The sequence below is a fragment of the Biomphalaria glabrata genome, chromosome 11 (genome assembly GCF_947242115.1).
Source record: "Biomphalaria glabrata chromosome 11, xgBioGlab47.1, whole genome shotgun sequence".
Taxonomy (NCBI): domain Eukaryota; kingdom Metazoa; phylum Mollusca; class Gastropoda; family Planorbidae; genus Biomphalaria; species Biomphalaria glabrata.
Window position 1 is genome coordinate 15,937,873 of NC_074721.1, and position 19,501 is coordinate 15,957,373.

Genomic DNA, 19,501 nt, shown 5'->3' on the forward strand with positions numbered 1-19,501 from the left:
TCTTCCGTTACAGTCCCAAACGAGAGCATTGGTGCTAAATTTACCTCTTTTGTATGAGACACGATGAGCTGAGAAATACGAATCTATTCGCGCTTTAAGTCACAACTGTAAGTGAAACCAAACTGCATATGTGCCTGTTTCTCGCGTGTTTCTGATTTGTCTTTTAATTGTCGTCAATTACTCATCTGTTCTTGAACCAGTTGTGATGTTGCAGTCTGTCCAACTTAGCATAAGTGGCTGCCTAACAGCACATCCGCAGTTACATTAATGACAATCAAAATCAAACTTGACCATGCTAAGGAACACTTCAGGGATTGCATAGTGAGGAAGGCGAAATTGCTGACAGACAAACTTGGCATTGAGTTGGTGATGCCGAGAATTCGACAAACACACCGAGCAAAAACAGAGCAAAAACCACATGTTTTGATTGTGGGATTATTACAGAACACGTCCTTACATTCCGTCTCTTGATTCGTGAGTTTCTTCATTAACGTCTCGCTTTTCAAGCAATAAAATGCTCAGTTCAACCTGTTTTGTCTTCATTCTTAACCGATTCAAGAGTTGCAGAGTAAATTAGAATATCAGAACTGCCAGATAAGCGTTCATCGCCGGCTTGTCCATCGCGACGAGAAGCTATACAATAGTTAAGTTATTGAAAGTTTTGGCAGCGTTTGTATTTTTGTTTGATTGACCGTCGGAATTCACGGGGCCGCACGGATAAATTTACCAAAGTGTACAGTAAATAGTTTGTTCATATGTTAGTTTTATTTCATGCAGCAAGTATTAACAGTGAACTTAATATCGTATAGATATGGGAGGGATGGGGCGAGGTGGTACCGGTACCAGTTCTTTTCTTTAATATTCTCTGTAATAAAAATAAGTTGAAGCTACGACTTTTAGCCATAGGTGGCAACTTGCAACTTACTGCAAAAAAATCCCGCTGGCGCCCATGGAGGTACATTTGTGAAAAAGTAGGAATTATAAATAATTAGTATTTGACTATGTTGTTTATTGGTTACTTAACCTTTTTCTCGTATTGCATTAATAGACTCTCTCTCCAAAGTAAAGTTAGCATGTGTAGTAGGTCTAAATCAGGTAAAGAAATCAACACGGGAGGGTGCGGAAACTAATTGAACATTTCCATTCTACCAGCCACCCCTGTCCTTGCATGTATCCCTTCCAGGCTATTAAAACAGAGAAATCAACCACAAAAAGGGAAATATAAAAAAATAAATTCGCAGGATGTTAACTATATGTATTTTGTAAAATGTTTAATGTATGTTTTTTTTTTGTTTTTGGCCTTCATTTGACAGTTGCTTAATTTTAAATATGAATATTTATTATAAAAATGAAGTTATAACTGGTTTTTCAATAATTTTTATTCATATTTATAATAACGGCAAAAGAAGGCTGAGTGGTAAAGCGCTTGGCTTCCGAACCGGGGGTCCCGAGCTCGAATCCTGGTGAAGATTGGGATTTTTAATTTCGGAATCTTTGGGCGCCTCTGAGTCCACCCAGCTCTAATGGATACCTGACATTAGTTGTGGAGACGTAAAGGCGGTTGGTCGTTGTGCTAGCCATATGACACCCTCTTTAATCGTGGGCCACATAAACAGATGATCTTTACATTATGTGACCCATAGATCGCAAGGTCTGAAACGGAAACTTTACTTTTTTTTTATTATAATGGCAATGTCTTTGATTCCGAAGATTAAGAATTAGTGCAATGATTCACATGGCTATGCAGAACCAATTGGGGAAACTGCATATTCTCGAGCAGATAAGGCCGTTGTCCGCTGGCGGTCAAGTTTTCGTTCCGTCTTCAACAATGGCTTTTCTTTGAGTCTCAAATGTTTTGTCCCGCAGCCTTTGTGAGAGCTCTCCAACTGTCTCCTTCAGAAGCCATCTTATGTCAGCTACTTTCTTCCATGCCAATGAGGGCAACATGGCGCCTGAGTTAATCTTTCTATCGCTTACTGGGGACACCTCTGTTATGCCGACCCAGTATAGCTGTAAATGGTAATTAGTGCTTCTATGCTATCCACACCGGCCACCAGCAGAACATGGGCAAGACTGCATTACTAATTCGTATGTATACTTTGTTCTCAATAAACGCATGAAAGTGTGATATTTAGTTGTTTATTTTGGTTCACAGTTTGAAGATCTTTTACATTAGCTCTTTCACTCACATTTACACACACACACACACACACACATCTAGCGAGCAAACGAACGAAGAAACAAATAAACAAACAAAATAACCAGAATAAAAAAAGTATCGCACTTTTATTGTATTAGGACAAATTTGATTAGAACACATTTTACTAAAAATGTTACCAGCAACAATCAAAGCAAAACAATTGCAAAAAAAATTTAACAAATTGGTGAAACTAAATATATATTCAAAGTAAACATTAGGTTTCAAACATATATATCTTATGGTAGTTTAATCGAAGTCCTTGTCAAGAAGTGGAGATTTTTCCACTAAGAATATGATCACAGTAATCTGCGTCACAGGTCTGTACGACGTGGCAACGAGCTATTGGTCTAAATTGCCCACAGGTTGTGACGTTACAGGTCAGTGTTCAGGCCTTCTATAATGAGTGGTCTCGGCCTAGGATCATCAATACAAGGTCTGTATATTCTATAATGAGTGGTCTCGCCTAGGATCTATCAATACAAGGTCTGTATATTCTATAATGAGTGGTCTCGCCTAGGATCTATCAATACAAGGTCTGTATATTCTATAATGAGTGGTCTCGGCCTAGGATCTATCAATACAAGGTCTGTATATTCTATAATGAGTGGTCTCGGCCTAGGATCTATCAATACAAGGTCTGTATATTCTATAATGAGTGGTCTCGCCTAGGATCATCAATACAAGGTCTGTATATTCTATAATAACGTTTCTGTAAGAAATACTAAGATGCGTATACATGTCCTTCTCTGTTGAGGTGCTGTACGGCGAGTGGATGGAAGTTATCAATATACACTAGCTACTATTACAATTCTGTTCATCTTTACATGTAATCTTTTTATTTAGTCTAGATGCTAATTTTATTCCCTATAATGAATCAATGAAATATGTCAAGGCACGAGCTACTAAACGTCGAATTATGTTCATGACATAGTTTTGCCGACTGCCACAATGGCGGCGGAAGCGGGTCTCTCCGTATAAGCGTCATGTAAAGCACAAACAAATTTGACAATGTCCTTTCCCGTGGTCTCTTTGATACTGATAAATTTCACCTCTTTGATGTCTTTGTATTTACTGGAATCGACCCATTCAAGACTTACATCAGTCTGAGGAGAAAACAAATTGATTTGTTTCAATTTTGATTTATTAGCTCCTAATTTATTTATTTTTTTACCTTAAAAGTAAATATTTTATCGGGAAAATCCCAAAGATCAGCACGGCTGTCTGGCTGTGTGGCTGTCTGGTCATGTGATATGCGATTTCGACTGTCGTTCCGATGTTCCCTATTTCGAAGGCATTTCGCTTCCATATCCTGCCTTAATGCGGGGCATTCGGACTATGTCGTAATGATCTTCACTGCTGAAAGAATGAATTGAAGTTTTGGCCGTGGAGTAGGCAAATATTTTCTTCGCCGTGACTCTTTATGCCGCTCTTTTATTTTAAAAAAGAGAAAACATACAGTAGTGTTTGTACGTTGTACTTGATTATAAAATATGTACTCGAGGATTTGTCTACTGGAAATAATCGAGAAACAAATAAAATGAGAAACAAACATTGTTTTTATATCACGAGTAGAATATGGGAATACAAAGATGCGACTTTTTTTCCTGTGTCTTTTTGAGTGTTTTATTAGATTACATTTTGTGTTTGTAAGTTGGGTGTTTCATTTAGTATTAAGCGATAAGGGCCTAATAGTGTTCTGATTTATGGTGTCTCCATACATAGGCCCTAATAATTTTTTATAAAACTCAAATGTGTAAGTTTGACAAATAACTAGTTTATGCTTTCTTGAGGTTAGCGTTGGCGTATGTCGTCCACATGAAGTTGAGAAGTAAACAAGTCTGCTGAACATTTACCTCTAATTTAGCTTGATTCTCTGCATTGGGGTTGTGGTAGTTGATAATCCTGATCTCCTTCCATTTGTGCTTTGACATTTCTTCCTCAGCCACACCTATGTACACCTGTTATTATTAAGTAGTAAAAATATACTTTATTTGGTCAAGGTTTATTAAGTATGCTGTAACAGATTTAGTTGTACCACATTAAATTGGTATACATTTTGACTCATCACTTGTAATCAATAAAACATTATGAATATTTACTCGTAGTAAACGAGAACACAGCTATGGGATTGGCAATATATAGCAGATGATTGATAGATCTATATAGGTTTTCCAGATCTTTGAGATGCACATTAAAGACAGTAAATAGTTGAGAGAAAGAAAAATAAAAGTAGTATCTCCATTTGTCATGGATATAATCTTCTTTATTCTGGAATGGATTGAATAAATTGTAATGTTTTCATTACAGTGTCAAGAAATTATTTCAAATATATGCGCGTGTATAAATATAAAGTAACTATACGGGACTCCCTTGTTTCATTAATGTATTTATTGGAGCTAATGAGACTCACATAATGTAATTATAGAACTAGTGCGTTATGATAGTTATTTAATTTTATTCCTTAACAAACATCAAAGAAAAAATTTCTTTTCAATATTTATTCTGTCCTGTGCACATATAAAGTACTTAATACATTAACAACTCCTTCTTCAGTCTTCGTCTAGTTCTAACGAAGAGACAATAATAGTTTAACACATTTGAAGTCTACATGTGCAGGTTTAGTAGCACATTACTAAATTGACAAAAGTCATATATAAACAAGTTTAAACAACATTCTCTTTGTTCTGGTTACAGGGACCATCCTGACAAAGTTACTCCAGTATACATACCCACGAAAATAAACGTCCCTACAAATCTGACCTAATTAGCTTACGCTTCCCCAAGGCCTAACTCTATCGAATTCTAAAATTTATCAAAATCAAAGTTCACAATCAAAAGTAATAAGCCCAGAGACATATTAGTTGAACAAGAACTATGTTAAAAAATTATTATTTGAAACAGTTTGAATATACATATACAGGGAATGTTTGGATAACAATGTTACTCATTTTGTGGCTAGACTGCCACAGTAGGGACATACTATTTCCCTTTAAGTCAAGTGACTAGCATTGGATAACTTACTGTGTTGACTTTCTGACAACTTCTGACATGAATCTGAGAATTCAACATGCTGGTAAGAGGCTCAGGTTTTTTGGACTTGCGAAACCAGTTTCGAAAAGTTTCACAAAGTTTGCTTTTGGTTTTGGAAATAGTTGGCGACTTATGTTCAACGTTTTCAGCATGTGATAACTTAGTTGAGGGACTTGTGCCAGGGTTTGGTTCCGGTTTCCTCCAGCGATTCAGCACTCTTAGCTGCCTAACTGCATTCTGTAGCAAAATTTTATTTAAGTTTCAGATAAAGGTTAAAAATTGAAACATTTATTAAATACATACACATGAAATAGAGTTTAGTTCATTAAACCCACATTGCTTTATTTAAATTGTTTTGCATTTTAAATACAGAACTGAATTTAAAAAAAAATATGTATATGTTCTTAATAGGTATTGCTTTTTATATGATCTGCCATAGCACTTCTTAATTATATATTTTTAATAAAAACAACGAAGAATAATTAGTGAAAGGAAATGTATAAATAATCTCATCAATTCAATACTAGCTCTAATGGATTCATTAGTACTGTTATAGTGATAGTTTATATAGCTTTTGTATAAACTAGCTCCACTTCTCACAACCAAATGTTGAGTGTTTTTTAAAACATCAACAAAAATCCTGGGAAAACGGAATAGAAATAAAATAGAATTTCACTTGGAGCTTAATAAAACCTACCAACAAGTTCTCTATACTTGACAAGGACAGGTGTTTTTTCAAGACTTTTTTCACATAATTAGACTTGTCTCTCATGAACTCAGTGAAAGGATCTTGATTAGGGAAACAAGGTATCTGTAAATATGTGCAGTTATAAGAAGTGAACTACATTATACATTTCAAACGTCACACTTGAAACAGCTTTGTAAACATACATGTTGTTATTCATTTCTTTTTTTTTTTGTATTTTGTGTTTTTTTTTTCTTCTGTTTTTACTCTTGACAACGGGAATCAATGAGAGTATGTATTTTTGTGGGTCTGGAAGTAGAGATGTTATGGAGTGTGTGAGTGTGTGTGTTTCTAAGGTGATGATGAAGAAAGGGAGCATTAATTGTGAATCTTGTAGAATGATGCAAGATAATAGCTCTGTCTTTATGTTAAGAAAGAAAGACCACCCTAAGAAGTTCAAGAAGAAGCAAGAATCTAAGGACTTGTTGTTGTTTCTTATACAAAGTTTAAATCAACTCAAATGTCTGTCCGGTACAAGTTTTGTACACATTATTTTTCCCACACCCAATCTCGGATCAAGTGGATATTTTGCACAATTTTTTCTTGTACCGGACCAAAAAAAAAAACTTAATATAAAAATAAATCAATAAGTAAATGTATAAATTGGTAATTAATTATTTTTTTTGTCTCGAAGATATTGTACTTGGCAGATGTGACAGTATAAATTGATTTAGTCCCCTTTTTACTTTTTGTAGAGAAAAAGGTTGTCGTTTAAAAGTTTGAAACTAATATCTATCTACGAAACCTTTGTTTTTATAAGCACTTCGCTGGCACAGTGGTTCGTTTATTGGCTTGAGGAGGCATGACCCCTCGAGCTCGAATTCAAGTCGTAAACTTCTTTTGTATAAAATACATTTGAAAGACATCACGGTAAAACTTCAGCCCAAAGCCTCTTTCTCCAATCCCCCTTCCGAACTGGTCCATACAACTGATAGAATCATAGCGCATTGAGAAAGCTAAAAGCATGAAGGCGTCTAGATTTAATTATTGAATTTAATTACATTACTGAGCCAAAACAATTGTAACAATTACACTTACTATAAGCTTTTTTTAAAAGTATTTTTTTTTCTTGTTTGTGAGTTAGATTTGTTTAAAATATGAGTTGATTTCATTTTATTTCAAGCTGAATTTATCCATATTGTAATAAAAGTTACATTTAGATTTGTTATACAAGAAATGTATTTACGTTATTATAAGTTCTATAATTTAAAATATTTTTTATATGCCTACATCGGTTTAGTTGTCTTAAGGTAATCTGGTGCTATCATTCAATCAACTGACCTCAACAAGAGGGAGGCCGACAAAAGAGGAGTCAGAGGAGTCTATGAATAAAAAGGGGGAGGTTGATGGTATAAAGCTCATGATTCTTTTCTCTGGCTCGCCACGGTGGTGCAGAATGAGCTCATTTTGTGTAGTTTTATTAATAAATCTAGACGTCTTTAGATGAACATATTAGGCCTACTCTAGTGGTAGCAAGAACTAATGATGATACATATCTATTTTATTTTATTTCTAAAGTCGAGAAATATGAAAATTACCTGTGGGAATTCATACTGGCCTGGTAGATTAGATTTTCTCACCAAAAATTCCAGCTCCACTTTATTAGCCTTTCGAAAAATTTTATTTTTCTTCCGTTTTATTCTGGAAAAAAATGTATTTAGGTCGACATTAAATTAAAAAGATTTAGAAAGAGACATCTATTTGTAGGGACGACCATTTTTCCCTTTTATTTAAAAATATTAAAAAAAAAGGAAACTTGATTATAGATGGTAAAAATACAAATATTTCCTCGATATTAAGCAAAGTTCCGATATGATTATTGTTAAATATAAGAGCTATCAAGCAAGTATACTGTTTACTTTACGTCAATGAAAAGGTTTAATCTATTATCTTTCCTCGACCAACTTTGTAGCACTCATAAATATGAAAAGAAGCAAAGTATAAAAATAAATTAATTTAAAAACAAAGCTTAACTAAATGAAAGAACTCCGTAGTTACAATTATAAATCTCAATAATGTAGAAGTTATTTCCCATAATCGATATCAAACAAAATAATTAATTAATTAGTTGTTGTTTTTTTTTTACTTGATTCATGATTTGTTAGGAACAATAAATAACTTTAAAATTTCAACTTGATCCAAGAATCGGTGTGGTAGAAATAATGTGAACAATGAGGGGACCAAACCATCATATTTAGCCATAGTTGTGAATACTGAAGAATTAATTCCCCCTTTTCTTGTCAAACAAAATAATTAATAACCAGTAGTTAATTGACACATTACTTTTATTTTAGATTCGTGTCTTGTGTAAGCCAACGAATATTATTGCAAAGTTTCAACTTGATCCAAGAATCGGTGTGGGAGAAATAACGTATCCAAACATCTTAACAGAGAGAAAGTTGATAAAAGCTTTGTAATAAGCCTATAGCTTATATCCTGAGATTTTTAATAGACAATGTAGTTGGCATACAAAATTACTTTATATAAACTATGCAATAGGCAAAGAGATTTCTCTAAAACCTATTTAAAATAGTATAAATGAATCTTTACCGTGTAATGACCGGTATTCCAAAGTGGTTCGGTCCCCATCTTTTTAATGAAGAGAAGCCTTCACTAGTCTTATCCCAGAGTGGATTTAAAGGCTTGCCATCATGGAGTTCGTAACGACCCATGTAACTTCTTCTGTCCACATGGTGTTTAGTGTCTTTGTGGTTAAATGATATTGATTTTAACTCTCTGAAATGTAGCACATCAAACGATATAGCACATTATTCAATGTAGCACACAGAAAAATGTATCACATCAAACGATATAGCACATTATTCAATGTAGCACACGAAACATTATAGCACATCAAACGATATAGCACATTATCCAATGTAGCACACGAAACATTATAGCACATCAAACGATATAGCACATTATCCAATGTAGCACACAGAAAAATGTAGCACATCAAACGATATAGCACATTATTCAATGTAGCACACAGAAAAATGTAGCACATCAAACGATATAGCACATTATTCAATGTAGCACACAGAAAAATGTAGCACATCAAACAATATAGCACATTATCCAATGTAGCACACGAAACATTATAGCACATCAAACGATATAGCACATTATCCAATGTAGCACACGAAACATTATAGCACATCAAACGATATAGCACATTATCCAATGTAGCACACAGAAACATTATAGCACATCAAACGGTTTTTCTGGATGACTCAGGCGACCCATTCCATGGTCTAATAGCTCTAGGGAAGAGAATTTATCCTAGCATATGAAAAAAGGAATACATGACAGTCGCCTTGTCTTTTGAGTATTTTATGAGGTTTTGTTTTTGAATGTATAGATTATGTATGGCTCAGTGTTTTATGCATAATTGCTACTATCCTGAAGGCTTTCTAAATTTAGTGATTTTACTAAAGGTGTTACTCTAATCGAATGTGAATATTCGTTTGTTATGAATCGCACTGCTCTGATGTGTGTCTGTTCTAGTTTCTTTATTTTTCTCGAAGAAAATTTAACAAAAAACTAATAACACTAAGATTAAAATCTAACGTCCCCCCCCCCACATTTAATGGTAAAAACATACAGGAGATTTACGCTACAAACTCAATATATTTAGATGTGTAATGACCTGAATTAACTTAATAGACAGACCAGCGACTAAACAGATTTGAGAAGAAAAGCATTTTTTGATGCAACATTTTGGCAATTCGTTATGTCAATGTTTTAAAAAACTCTATAAACATTTTGTAATAAAAAATTTTTATGCAGGAAAGAAGACCTGATTATTAAAAAAACAACACTTTATTAAAAAAAAAACAAAAAAAAAAACAAAAGACACTGTTATTATTAATAATCGCATAGATAGAACTAACTATAACAAGTGAGATTCGTACGATGAATGGGCATCTATCAGCTCCTTATCATTTATCAGTTTCCAATGGTCTTTAGTAATAGTGAACATTTGTTTATAAAACTAAGTATGCTAAATATATGCACATCTCGTTATATTTCAAAAACCAACATCGCATATATGCTTATTATGAATGACAACATTTTCCATATCATCATTAGCTTTAGCACAACCTTAGACATAAAATATTATATGTCAATGGGTGCAACAAACTAAAATTCGAAATCTTACGTGAAAAAAAATAGTTTAAAAATAAAAAAAAATGTAGATGATTGTATCAGAAATAGACAAAAAAAATATTAATCTTTAAAAAAGAAGAATATCTACAATATGTAGCGACCAATAACGTCTCATACCCAAAACGACCCCCACTGCAAAAATGCGTCGATAAAACGTTTTGCTTCGACCACATTTGATACGCTCAATAAGTTTGAGTCATTTAAAGTTAATCTTATGATTGATCAAGATATAATCTAAGATGTTATTATGAATTAATCTTAGATGTCATATCCAGCTGATTTAAAGAAAAACTAGTAAAGATTCGAAAATCTAATCTTTAAAATCTAATAAAGATTTGATCTAATAGCTAACAAACACGTGACTTGTGGCTAATGCCTAGTTAAGAAAGATGTGAGCTAAAGCCTACTAATGCTATTATACAATTTACTCACTCGGGTTCTTGTATAAATGTGGTAGAATCATCATTGTTCACTGTCACCTGGGAATCACTGTACATCGGAATCTAGTGTTCAACAAAATTACAATTGCCATGTAATCATGCCTTTCCTAAGTTTATTTTTGTTTATAATAAACATTTAATTATCTATACCAATCCTAAATTAACAAAGACTAGACCTCGCTTACCCAATGTATAAATGGAATGTCATCTGAAATAGAAAACATTTTTTATGTAACTAGTTTTTCTATTTCATATTTTTTAGCAGGTTAAAAAACTTCATTTATTATATATCTCCATTATATAACTGCAATAAACATGTGAAATACCTTCAGTGTTTTCTTTGTCATCTTTCGATAGGCTGAAATATTTAAGATGTATGTTAAATTCAATTGTGATAGCTTTGTGAATCGATATCTGTCGATTTGTTAAACGTCGTTTAAGTGATTAAATAAATGATAGTTAGATACTATAGTTAGATACAGTTATTAACTTGGTCATGGCGACATTATAGTATGCATGCTAATGTTGGACGCTAATTGCAGAATTGAAGACGAGTATCCTAACCATGGAATCGAGATGCTATAGACGGATCGTCCGTTATCATCTACAAGGACCGCAAAATAAATGGGATCGAAACAGGATCACAGTTGGGTCCCACAATGACCAGCTGACGACGTAATACGCAAACGTATCTGTATGCGAGTGTATGGTCATATCAAAAGGTTCTCGGGGCTCGGAAACACCTCCAGGCAGAAAAAACACCAGGGAAAAAATAGACAGAAGAAAACGATGGGAAAACAGCAATGGACAGCCATGTCAATAAAAGAGACTCTAATCAAGTTGAAAGACAGCCCAGTCAGTGAAAGAGACTCTAATCAAGGTGAAAGACAGCCCTGTCAGTGAAAGAGACTAATCAAGTTGAAAGACAGCCCTGTCAATGAAAGAGACTCTAATCAAGTTGAAAGACAGCCCTATCAATGAAAGAGACTCTAATCAAGGTGAAAGACAGCCCTGTCAGTGAAAGAGACTCTAATCAAGGTGAAAGACAGCCCTGTCAATGAAAGAGACTCTAATCAAGGTGAAAGACAACCCTGTCAGTGAAAGAGACTCTAATCAAGTTGAAAGACAGCCCTGTCAGTGAAAGAGACTCTAATCAAGGTGAAATACAAAGGAATGGAGAAAGACGGTCGACAGATCATCTGTGGTGTCACAACGTCAAACAGACTAAAGGATAGGTGAAAGTGATAAACGAGTAATTAAAAAAACCCAATTCTTTGAGTATTACCTTGTCTTGTCATCTTTACTTTTTGTATTTCCTGAAAACGTTCATAAAGGGGAAAATATTTATAGCAACAAAGTATTTATATTTATTGACATATACATTAATGTATGAAACCTATAAATGTCTATTTATTTAAGTGTTAAAATGAAAAAAAAATCACAAAACATATATCAACATAAGCATATGTAGCCTACATATTTTTGTATCGAACTTACTTGATAGGGTGTCTACTTTGTCGTCTGGTTCTTCTTCACTGCTATACACAATATAGGAAGATTTTTATTTTGAATGTAATATTTTTTTCATAATAAATATATTATGATATGATATAGTAACTCTAAGAAATGAAAGTTAGGTCCATGTAGAGGGAAAGACACGAGTTCAGTTTTCAAATGATAAACATTGGAAGAAAGAATCAGGCCAAGAAGGTGTGAACGTTGTGAAGTAATACACTGATTGGACAGGTGACACGAACAAATAGTGTGAAATTTCCCGCCAAAATAGCGCATATTTATATGATGTGTTTAAAAGTACAGGATTTTAGTAAGTGAAAATCCTGAGCTTTTCTTAATAATAATAGATCTAAAAGGATGTCATATTTTCAGAGAAAGAGAGTAAGATAATATTAAAATTGTATCTCATTCTGCTTTTTCACCAATGTTTAAAATGCACATCTTGCTAAATAATATATGTTTTTGAAATTTGGTGACACGAAGGAAGGGCTAAGTATAATGATGTGTTACACATGCGTATTAATAGTATAATCAGAAATCTGAATTATCTGCGGCATCTGTCTTTGATCTAACCATGGCGTCTCTTCCCGTAACATTGGCAAACTTAGGTGTGTCTGGATTAGTTAAGATGGCGATCACATTTCTTATACCGCCAAATGTTTGTTTCATCCCAGGCTGTGACCGACCAATTCAATCATTCATTTTGGTGTTTCCTGTCCGTTTTAGTCTAACACCATCACATAGATATCAAAGTTCAGGAGTGTCAATTTAGATTGTAGGCCTCAATTTCCCGTCTCTCCCAAGCACACTCTTCATGAGACAAGAATATAAACCCCCGCCCCTTCCTCTCGTTACGGTACATTACTTTCCATGACAAAAATCAGCAGTTGTTTATTCTCAAACTGAACGTGAATCTAACCAATAGGGAAGTATCTTTGCGTGTTTTTGAAGCGCACTTTTGGAATTTAAATAAATGAATTATAGTTATTATTATTATATTAATAACGTGCGCCATTATTATCATTCTTATTAAGTTTAAAAGCCTAGTTAACACAAGCCTAGTTAACACAACTTCACAACTTCTTGGTCTATATTGGATTTTGAAGTCCAGTCTCCATCAGTCAGACAACCTTTTGGTTTATGTTACATCTCAAATAGACACTATTAGTTTAATTTAATTAATAATAAGATTTAAAGAACTTGACAATGATTGAACTCTGTCCCTACCTTTCCTGTTCATCTTCAGCTTTAAAGTTTTTCTTTTGCATTTTGGGTTCCATGTGATTCTGAATAACATAGACTTCTAGGTCTTTGATTTTGGCTTCAGTCTCTAACAAGTCTCTGCCTTTAATGTCCTGGGACACAATGTCACTGAAAGCATTGATTTTATTCAAAGTCTCACGACGAATGTAGATACACTGAAGTGAGGTCAAGGCCGTCTTAAGACCTTTCAACTTCTCTTGCAGTTGGAAGAAAAAGTTATCATTCTGGTCAATAATCGATTGATCTGGCGATTGCTCTAACAGACAGTGAAGGTCCTCAAGTCGTCTTCTGACTGCTCTAATTCTATTCACACGCCTGTCTTGTACGTTCGTTTTATCAAATATTTTCGGGAGCCTGATTTGATTCAGTTCTTCTACTTTTTGCTCCAGGTTTTTAACTGTGTCCAATTGAGCTGCACTGGTGTACTTGTGTTTTTTTAAGTTTTTAATCTCCTTAAAAATGTGTTGGATAATATCATTTTCTTGGCCAAACTTACATATTTCAGCCAATAAGCCATTAACGTGTTTGTCCCATAAATCAAGTTCATTTTTGTTACTTCCTAACATGTTTTTATCATTTGCAGTTTTCCCATTTTTTGAAAGCTCGTTTTCCTTGTACTGAATCAATTTGTTTAGCAAACAATGTTTCTCATTGTCTTGAATTGCAATTAATGTTTGAGCATTTTCTGCTGGTTTTTTTATTAGATAGTCCATGATTGCCATTTTTATAAGGAACTTTTCTATTTCATTAAATGTTTTCTTGATGGTGTCTAGTCTTGTCCTGCTAATTACTTTTTGATATTTGATGTTTTCTTTGGCTTGTTTAAGAATATTAATATCTTTTAGTTGGTTATCTAAAACTTCTTCCAATTCTCTAATGCTGCTCTCCAACGCATTCTCGCGAGCTCTATGGTCAGAGCGTTGATGATAAATAGCTGAAAAAGAAGTGTCTCCTGATATTAAGTCATTTATTGTCAATACAAAATTCATTCAAGATTTTACAAACATATTTTTAAAAATAAACTATTATATTATACAGATTTATTGGCGACCTCTTTGTTTAGTAAGCAAAGCTAGTCAAGAGACGGCTCTTTTTTAGCACGAAATAAATGGGGATCTTCAAAGTGCGCCACAAATGTTCGAAATCAAGTCCTTTTTAAACCTTCGACTTGGGAAAGTATTTTATCAGGATGGGAAGAAGGCTCCAACCTCCCCGTTAGGAGACCCCTAGCAACAAGTTTTCACACCCGTCACTCGTGAGACACGACGTCTTAAGCCAACGTCTTAAGTTCCACCTCTTATGCGAAAGCCGGAGGTCAAGCCAAGGAAGGGTCACTCTCATTGTCCCTATAATGTACCAAAGCACACCGTGGGAGGACCACTATAACGCGTATAGTCCCCGCTGGGGAACGGTGTAACTGATGGTTCAGGGTTAGCAAACCTTTCTTCATTCCTCACCAGGTGCATGTAAGCTCGCTAGAGCATACATATTGTAGCCCGCTACGTTGGCGACGAGAGCTGGAATCCACCAGATATGGGGAATCAGATTTTAATTGTGCTTTTCTGCTTTTCGTTTTAGAGTGTATATTTCTTGTTTAAATTATTCAGCCTGAAAATGGCAATTTACATACATTACATTGTAGTGATTACTTGAACTGCAACTGTCTGATAATCTTAGTTTAAAGGGTGGATAAATATATGTAGAAGCAAAATGAATAATTATTTAAAAGTAGGTCCTTAGATATGATTGGGAGGTGCGCTCGAAAATACATGATATTGTTTCAGAAATAAGCTTTATATATAGATGATAATTAAAACAACAAAATGTAATGCATAATGCAAAGATGAATCTTTGCTGGTTACTTATCTTTAGTATTTTACATTACAAGATGCTTAAAACTGGTGTATTTTTATGAAAACAAAAGGATGCAAAATGTATGTAGAGACCACAAGGTTCGCTTTTAGCAGGCCCAACTCAAGTGTCACACTTATTTTGTGCACGCTGCAAGCGTTGATGACTAGAATTTTCAACATTGCTTTTAGTGTTTGGAATTGAAACGTAAAGGCCATAAGAACTAGACAATATTAACTTAATGTACAAATAATTCATTTTGACATTTGCTGGGAAAAATTCATCATCATCATGCTCTTCTTCACAGTTTAGCAACGCCAATCATTTACGCATTGCTATCAGGCTTTTGTGTATCCCTGTCTGCCTTCTAGCTGAAAGTCGTTAGCGCCTTGGGGAGCTTCTTTTTTTTTTTTTGGGAAGGTGGTATTTTTTGTTTGTTTTCCGTTCTTGGGTAAGTGTAGATATGTGTATGTCTTGGTGAAGCTTGTTTATGTGGCTGCTTGGTTCCATTCGCCGTTATTCGTTCAATAGTTTGTCAGTAGGGTGAATACAGGGGATTAGTCTTTATTGCTTTAGGGAACCAGTTGGGGCCGGTTTTTGTAGCGTTTTGGGCCGAGGGTGTATCGCAACACATTGAGGTTAATGTTCATGTTATCTAAGGTGTTGTCAATAAATTGTTAACATTACTATTGTCATATATTGTGATTTATAGGTCAAAATATGCACATACCTGTATATATATATATATATATATATATTTGAATTATTATACATATTTTGGTCCTAAATATGACAACTGTTGTATTGTGTAAACTATGCCAGGATAATATTAGTGTAAAATACTCCTCATTGAATTAAACACTTGTTTAGATAATGAGCGTTGTTTAGTGATATATTCTCTTTTGTTTAAAATAAATGTTTATTCTAGTTAACGTCTTCCAAGCTTTAATATAACCCTGACAATCAGAAGTCATAATTCTATCATGAAACATTCGTTAAAAGATATACATAAAATAAACACATTTTAAATACTTACAGAAAAGTTTCGAGAAAAGTTTAGAAAAAAGTTCAACTACCTACCCAGTATGTCACCAGCAGCTAGGAAATAAAACACAATTACACCCAGACATTACAAAATAACTGACAATCAAGAATTACTTACAAAATCCATCCTCATCTTTCTTGGACTCGTTCAGTTTTCTAGCCAACATAGACACGGGTGTGAAGGGAAGAGGCAAGAAGGTCACTTTAGAGAAGTCTCTCGTCAATTCGAAAAACTGAAATCTCCACAGCTTGCCAGATTGCACTTGGATCTTTTTGATGGATTTACTGGTGAAATGATGAAATGTTACATTTAAATGTTAAATACTGGGAGAAAGTGTCCATGTGCATCACTGCAAACGGACAGGTTTCCACTTGAAATATGTTTAAGAATAATTTAAGTATTCAATATTAAGATGAATGAATAAATGATTAGATAGTTGAATCTATCGATGGATAGATGAATGAATAAGTGATTAGATAATAGAATGTATCGATGGATAGGCTAGATGAAAGGATGAATGAATGAAGTAAATGAATAAGTAGATAGCTGGATAGATGAATGAATACATGAATGCAAGGATGTATTGATGAACTAATGGACAGATACATTATTGAAGAATATCGTGGTATATGTGGCTGAGAGGCCAAAACCGCTTGGCCACCTACAAGGGGGCTCAAATTCGATCTTGACTATAGCAGACTTTTGTTTACTGAGCGCCTAAGGGTTTTTCCTGCATTTCTCAAAGATACCCCCCCCCCCCCCCAATGACCCACAAAAGAAATTGAACCATAGCGCACTGAGACTGCTGTAAGCAATTAAAAAAAAAACAAGGTTACAAAAGACAGTTTGTGTGGAAACACAAACTCAAAATCGGCCCCCGAAGTGGTCCACCCAGGCAGGCTTCCGAATGAAATTATATCAAAGACAAATGAGAGATCAGAATGGAGAATGAAGGTTAACAGATCTTGTGTAGTGCCCCAACGATCCCGCAGATCAAAGGATAGGTGAAAGTGAATGTAAAATTAGATGTGAACCTGGCCTAACTAGTTCCCCTTTTAGACCTTGTGGTCTATAGGGCAGATGATGTAAAGTTCATCTGTTTTTGTGGCCTACGGTTAGCGAGGGTGTCATGTAGCCAGCACAACGACCAACCGCCTATACTTTTCCCCAACTAATGTCAGGTACCCATTAGAGCTGAGTGGACTCAGAGGCGCCCAAAGATTCCAAAGTTGAAAATCCCAGTCTTCACCAGGATTCGAACCCGGGACCCCCGGTTCGGAAGCCAAGCGCTTCACCGCTCAGCCACCGCGCCTCCCCTGGCCTAACTTATGTCTTATAATTGATCTAATTGTTTTGAAAAGGCTCAATCTCTTATTCGATTTCTTTAAAATAAAAAAAATAAAAATTTCCGCAATAAAAAAAAAATGTTCAGAAAAATGAAGTTTATAAGATTACTATTTATTTTAAATTAGGTCTAACTTATAATGCATACTAATTAGCTTTTTCTCTTTAAAAAAACTGCTTGCATAACTGATTTTAAAAATTAGATGTTTCGCTTTCAGAAAAAAAAAGTAGCCGTTGCATCAGAACTTTGAATGGTCTAAAACATTGTGATGTCGGATTTTCAATATCTTTTCTAGTTTGCGAGATTTAAACGGGACAGACGGACAGACATTTCGCACAAAACTATAGCGTCTTTTCCCCTTTCGCGGGCCGCTAAAAAAGATATTTCTGGACATTAAGATAGAAAGAAAATAAAGTGTACTGAAACTATTTCACAACATAATTGAAATAAAAAAATGTCTAAAAGTATTTCAGATTTAAATACCGTTTCAATCCTTACAATATGATGAGAAATAAACAAGATACTTACAACTTTCACAATACATTATTTAAGTTATGAAAGATTAATGTACAACGTAGTGTTAGTAGCCTATATCAGCATTTTTTGAAAGGAAGTTTATTAATTGATTATTATTTTGTGTGTGTGTGTGTGTGTGGCAATTTTTATTTGAGGAACTATATTTATTGATAAGTTCTTACTTGAAGAAAGCTTCTTACGTAAATGTGGCTGTAATTAAGTTAAACAGTAAAATGTTCACAAACATCACATAGACTGCCATCAGTATAGGAGCCACGTAACGACCTAGATAGGTGGGACACCTGAGCTCCAGGTAATCAGCATACAGATTTTTGTCAGTGGTACAGGCCAAAGTGTTGGGGTCTGTTGCTGTAGATGACGTAGAAGATAAGCCAGAAAAATGTGTTACTGCGATGTTAGTACATATTAAGGTCTGGTAATCATTTGAACCAGAGCGAGAGAAATTATCCAAACTGTGGATAGTAGATTGTATTGGATTGCATGATTAATTGAGACATAGTAATATATATATATATATAAAGCCTATGATGTAGATCAATATATGAATGTGCATACGAATATTTGGGTGTCTAGCTTACAGTTATGCTATCGCCAAAGTGCATTTCCCCCCCCCCCCCGATGGATGTACCCTTCCTCCCGATGGATGTCCCTCAGTATGGCCCGCATCCCTCTCCCTTCCCCCTCTACTAACGACACTGGATCTACGAGCTTCTCATCACTTGAACGGAATGTTTATTTACATAAATATACATGCGATGGAAACGTACTGACGGTGCAAGATAAATCCAATTACTATGACCATAATCCGTGACTTGGAATACTTGTAAGACAATTACAGGTATTGTAATGAATGCAAATTTATGAGTTTCTGTTGTTGTTTTTTACAATGCTAAACATGTCACATTCACTACTTGTACAGAAATGTGTTTTTTTTTTTAAATGCTACCTAGAAAACAATAGAGAAACATTTGATTTAGGACTCAAAAAAGTATATAATTGTTTGCCAGAGACAGGGCATAGGCCAAAAGTTAAATAGTGTAAACACATTTTTCTTCAGTGCAGATTAACAGCATGCACAGACCCAGATGAAGTTAATATAAAGAAAAAGAAAATGCCAAAAGAAGATTTAACAAAGCTTGGCATATAAGAGATGCTAATCAGAACACGTGCAAATCTGGTTTAGTTATTTACTTATGAGAATCCTGAACAACAAGATCCTAGAAGATATCAAATCAAAGAACCAGAAGTCAGAGACAGACCGAAGAAAATCTTTAAAAAAAATATCCAGACCTGAGAGGAATCAAACATCAGGCTTCTTGGTTCTTATTAAAATATTGATAAGGTCACAACTATTCAATTA

General features: G+C 34.5%; 1 protein-coding gene across 2 annotated transcripts in view; it reads right to left on the minus strand.

Moving 5' to 3' along the window:
• Positions 1-2,666: 2,666 nt before the first annotated feature.
• The window catches only part of LOC106051063 (uncharacterized), a 53,715-nt gene continuing 36,880 nt past the window's right edge, over positions 2,667-19,501 (minus strand). The window contains exons 27-40 of one of the 2 annotated variants that reach the window (XM_056003573.1): positions 18,321-18,489; positions 16,377-16,543; positions 13,328-14,297; positions 12,083-12,120; positions 11,871-11,901; positions 10,912-10,943; positions 10,771-10,793; positions 10,578-10,648; positions 8,526-8,711; positions 7,514-7,616; positions 5,928-6,041; positions 5,222-5,467; positions 4,054-4,158; positions 2,667-3,303 (exon numbers count right to left, since the gene is read on the minus strand). In XM_056003573.1, coding sequence (XP_055859548.1) covers positions 3,121-3,303; positions 4,054-4,158; positions 5,222-5,467; positions 5,928-6,041; positions 7,514-7,616; positions 8,526-8,711; positions 10,578-10,648; positions 10,771-10,793; positions 10,912-10,943; positions 11,871-11,901; positions 12,083-12,120; positions 13,328-14,297; positions 16,377-16,543; positions 18,321-18,489 — 2,438 coding nt within the window. In that variant the 3' untranslated portion in view covers positions 2,667-3,120. Of the gene's footprint in view, positions 3,304-4,053; positions 4,159-5,221; positions 5,468-5,927; positions 6,042-7,513; positions 7,617-8,525; positions 8,712-10,577; positions 10,649-10,770; positions 10,794-10,911; positions 10,944-11,870; positions 11,902-12,082; positions 12,124-13,327; positions 14,298-16,376; positions 16,544-18,320; positions 18,490-19,501 lie in introns of both variants that reach the window. The other variant, XM_056003572.1, reaches the window with a different exon arrangement.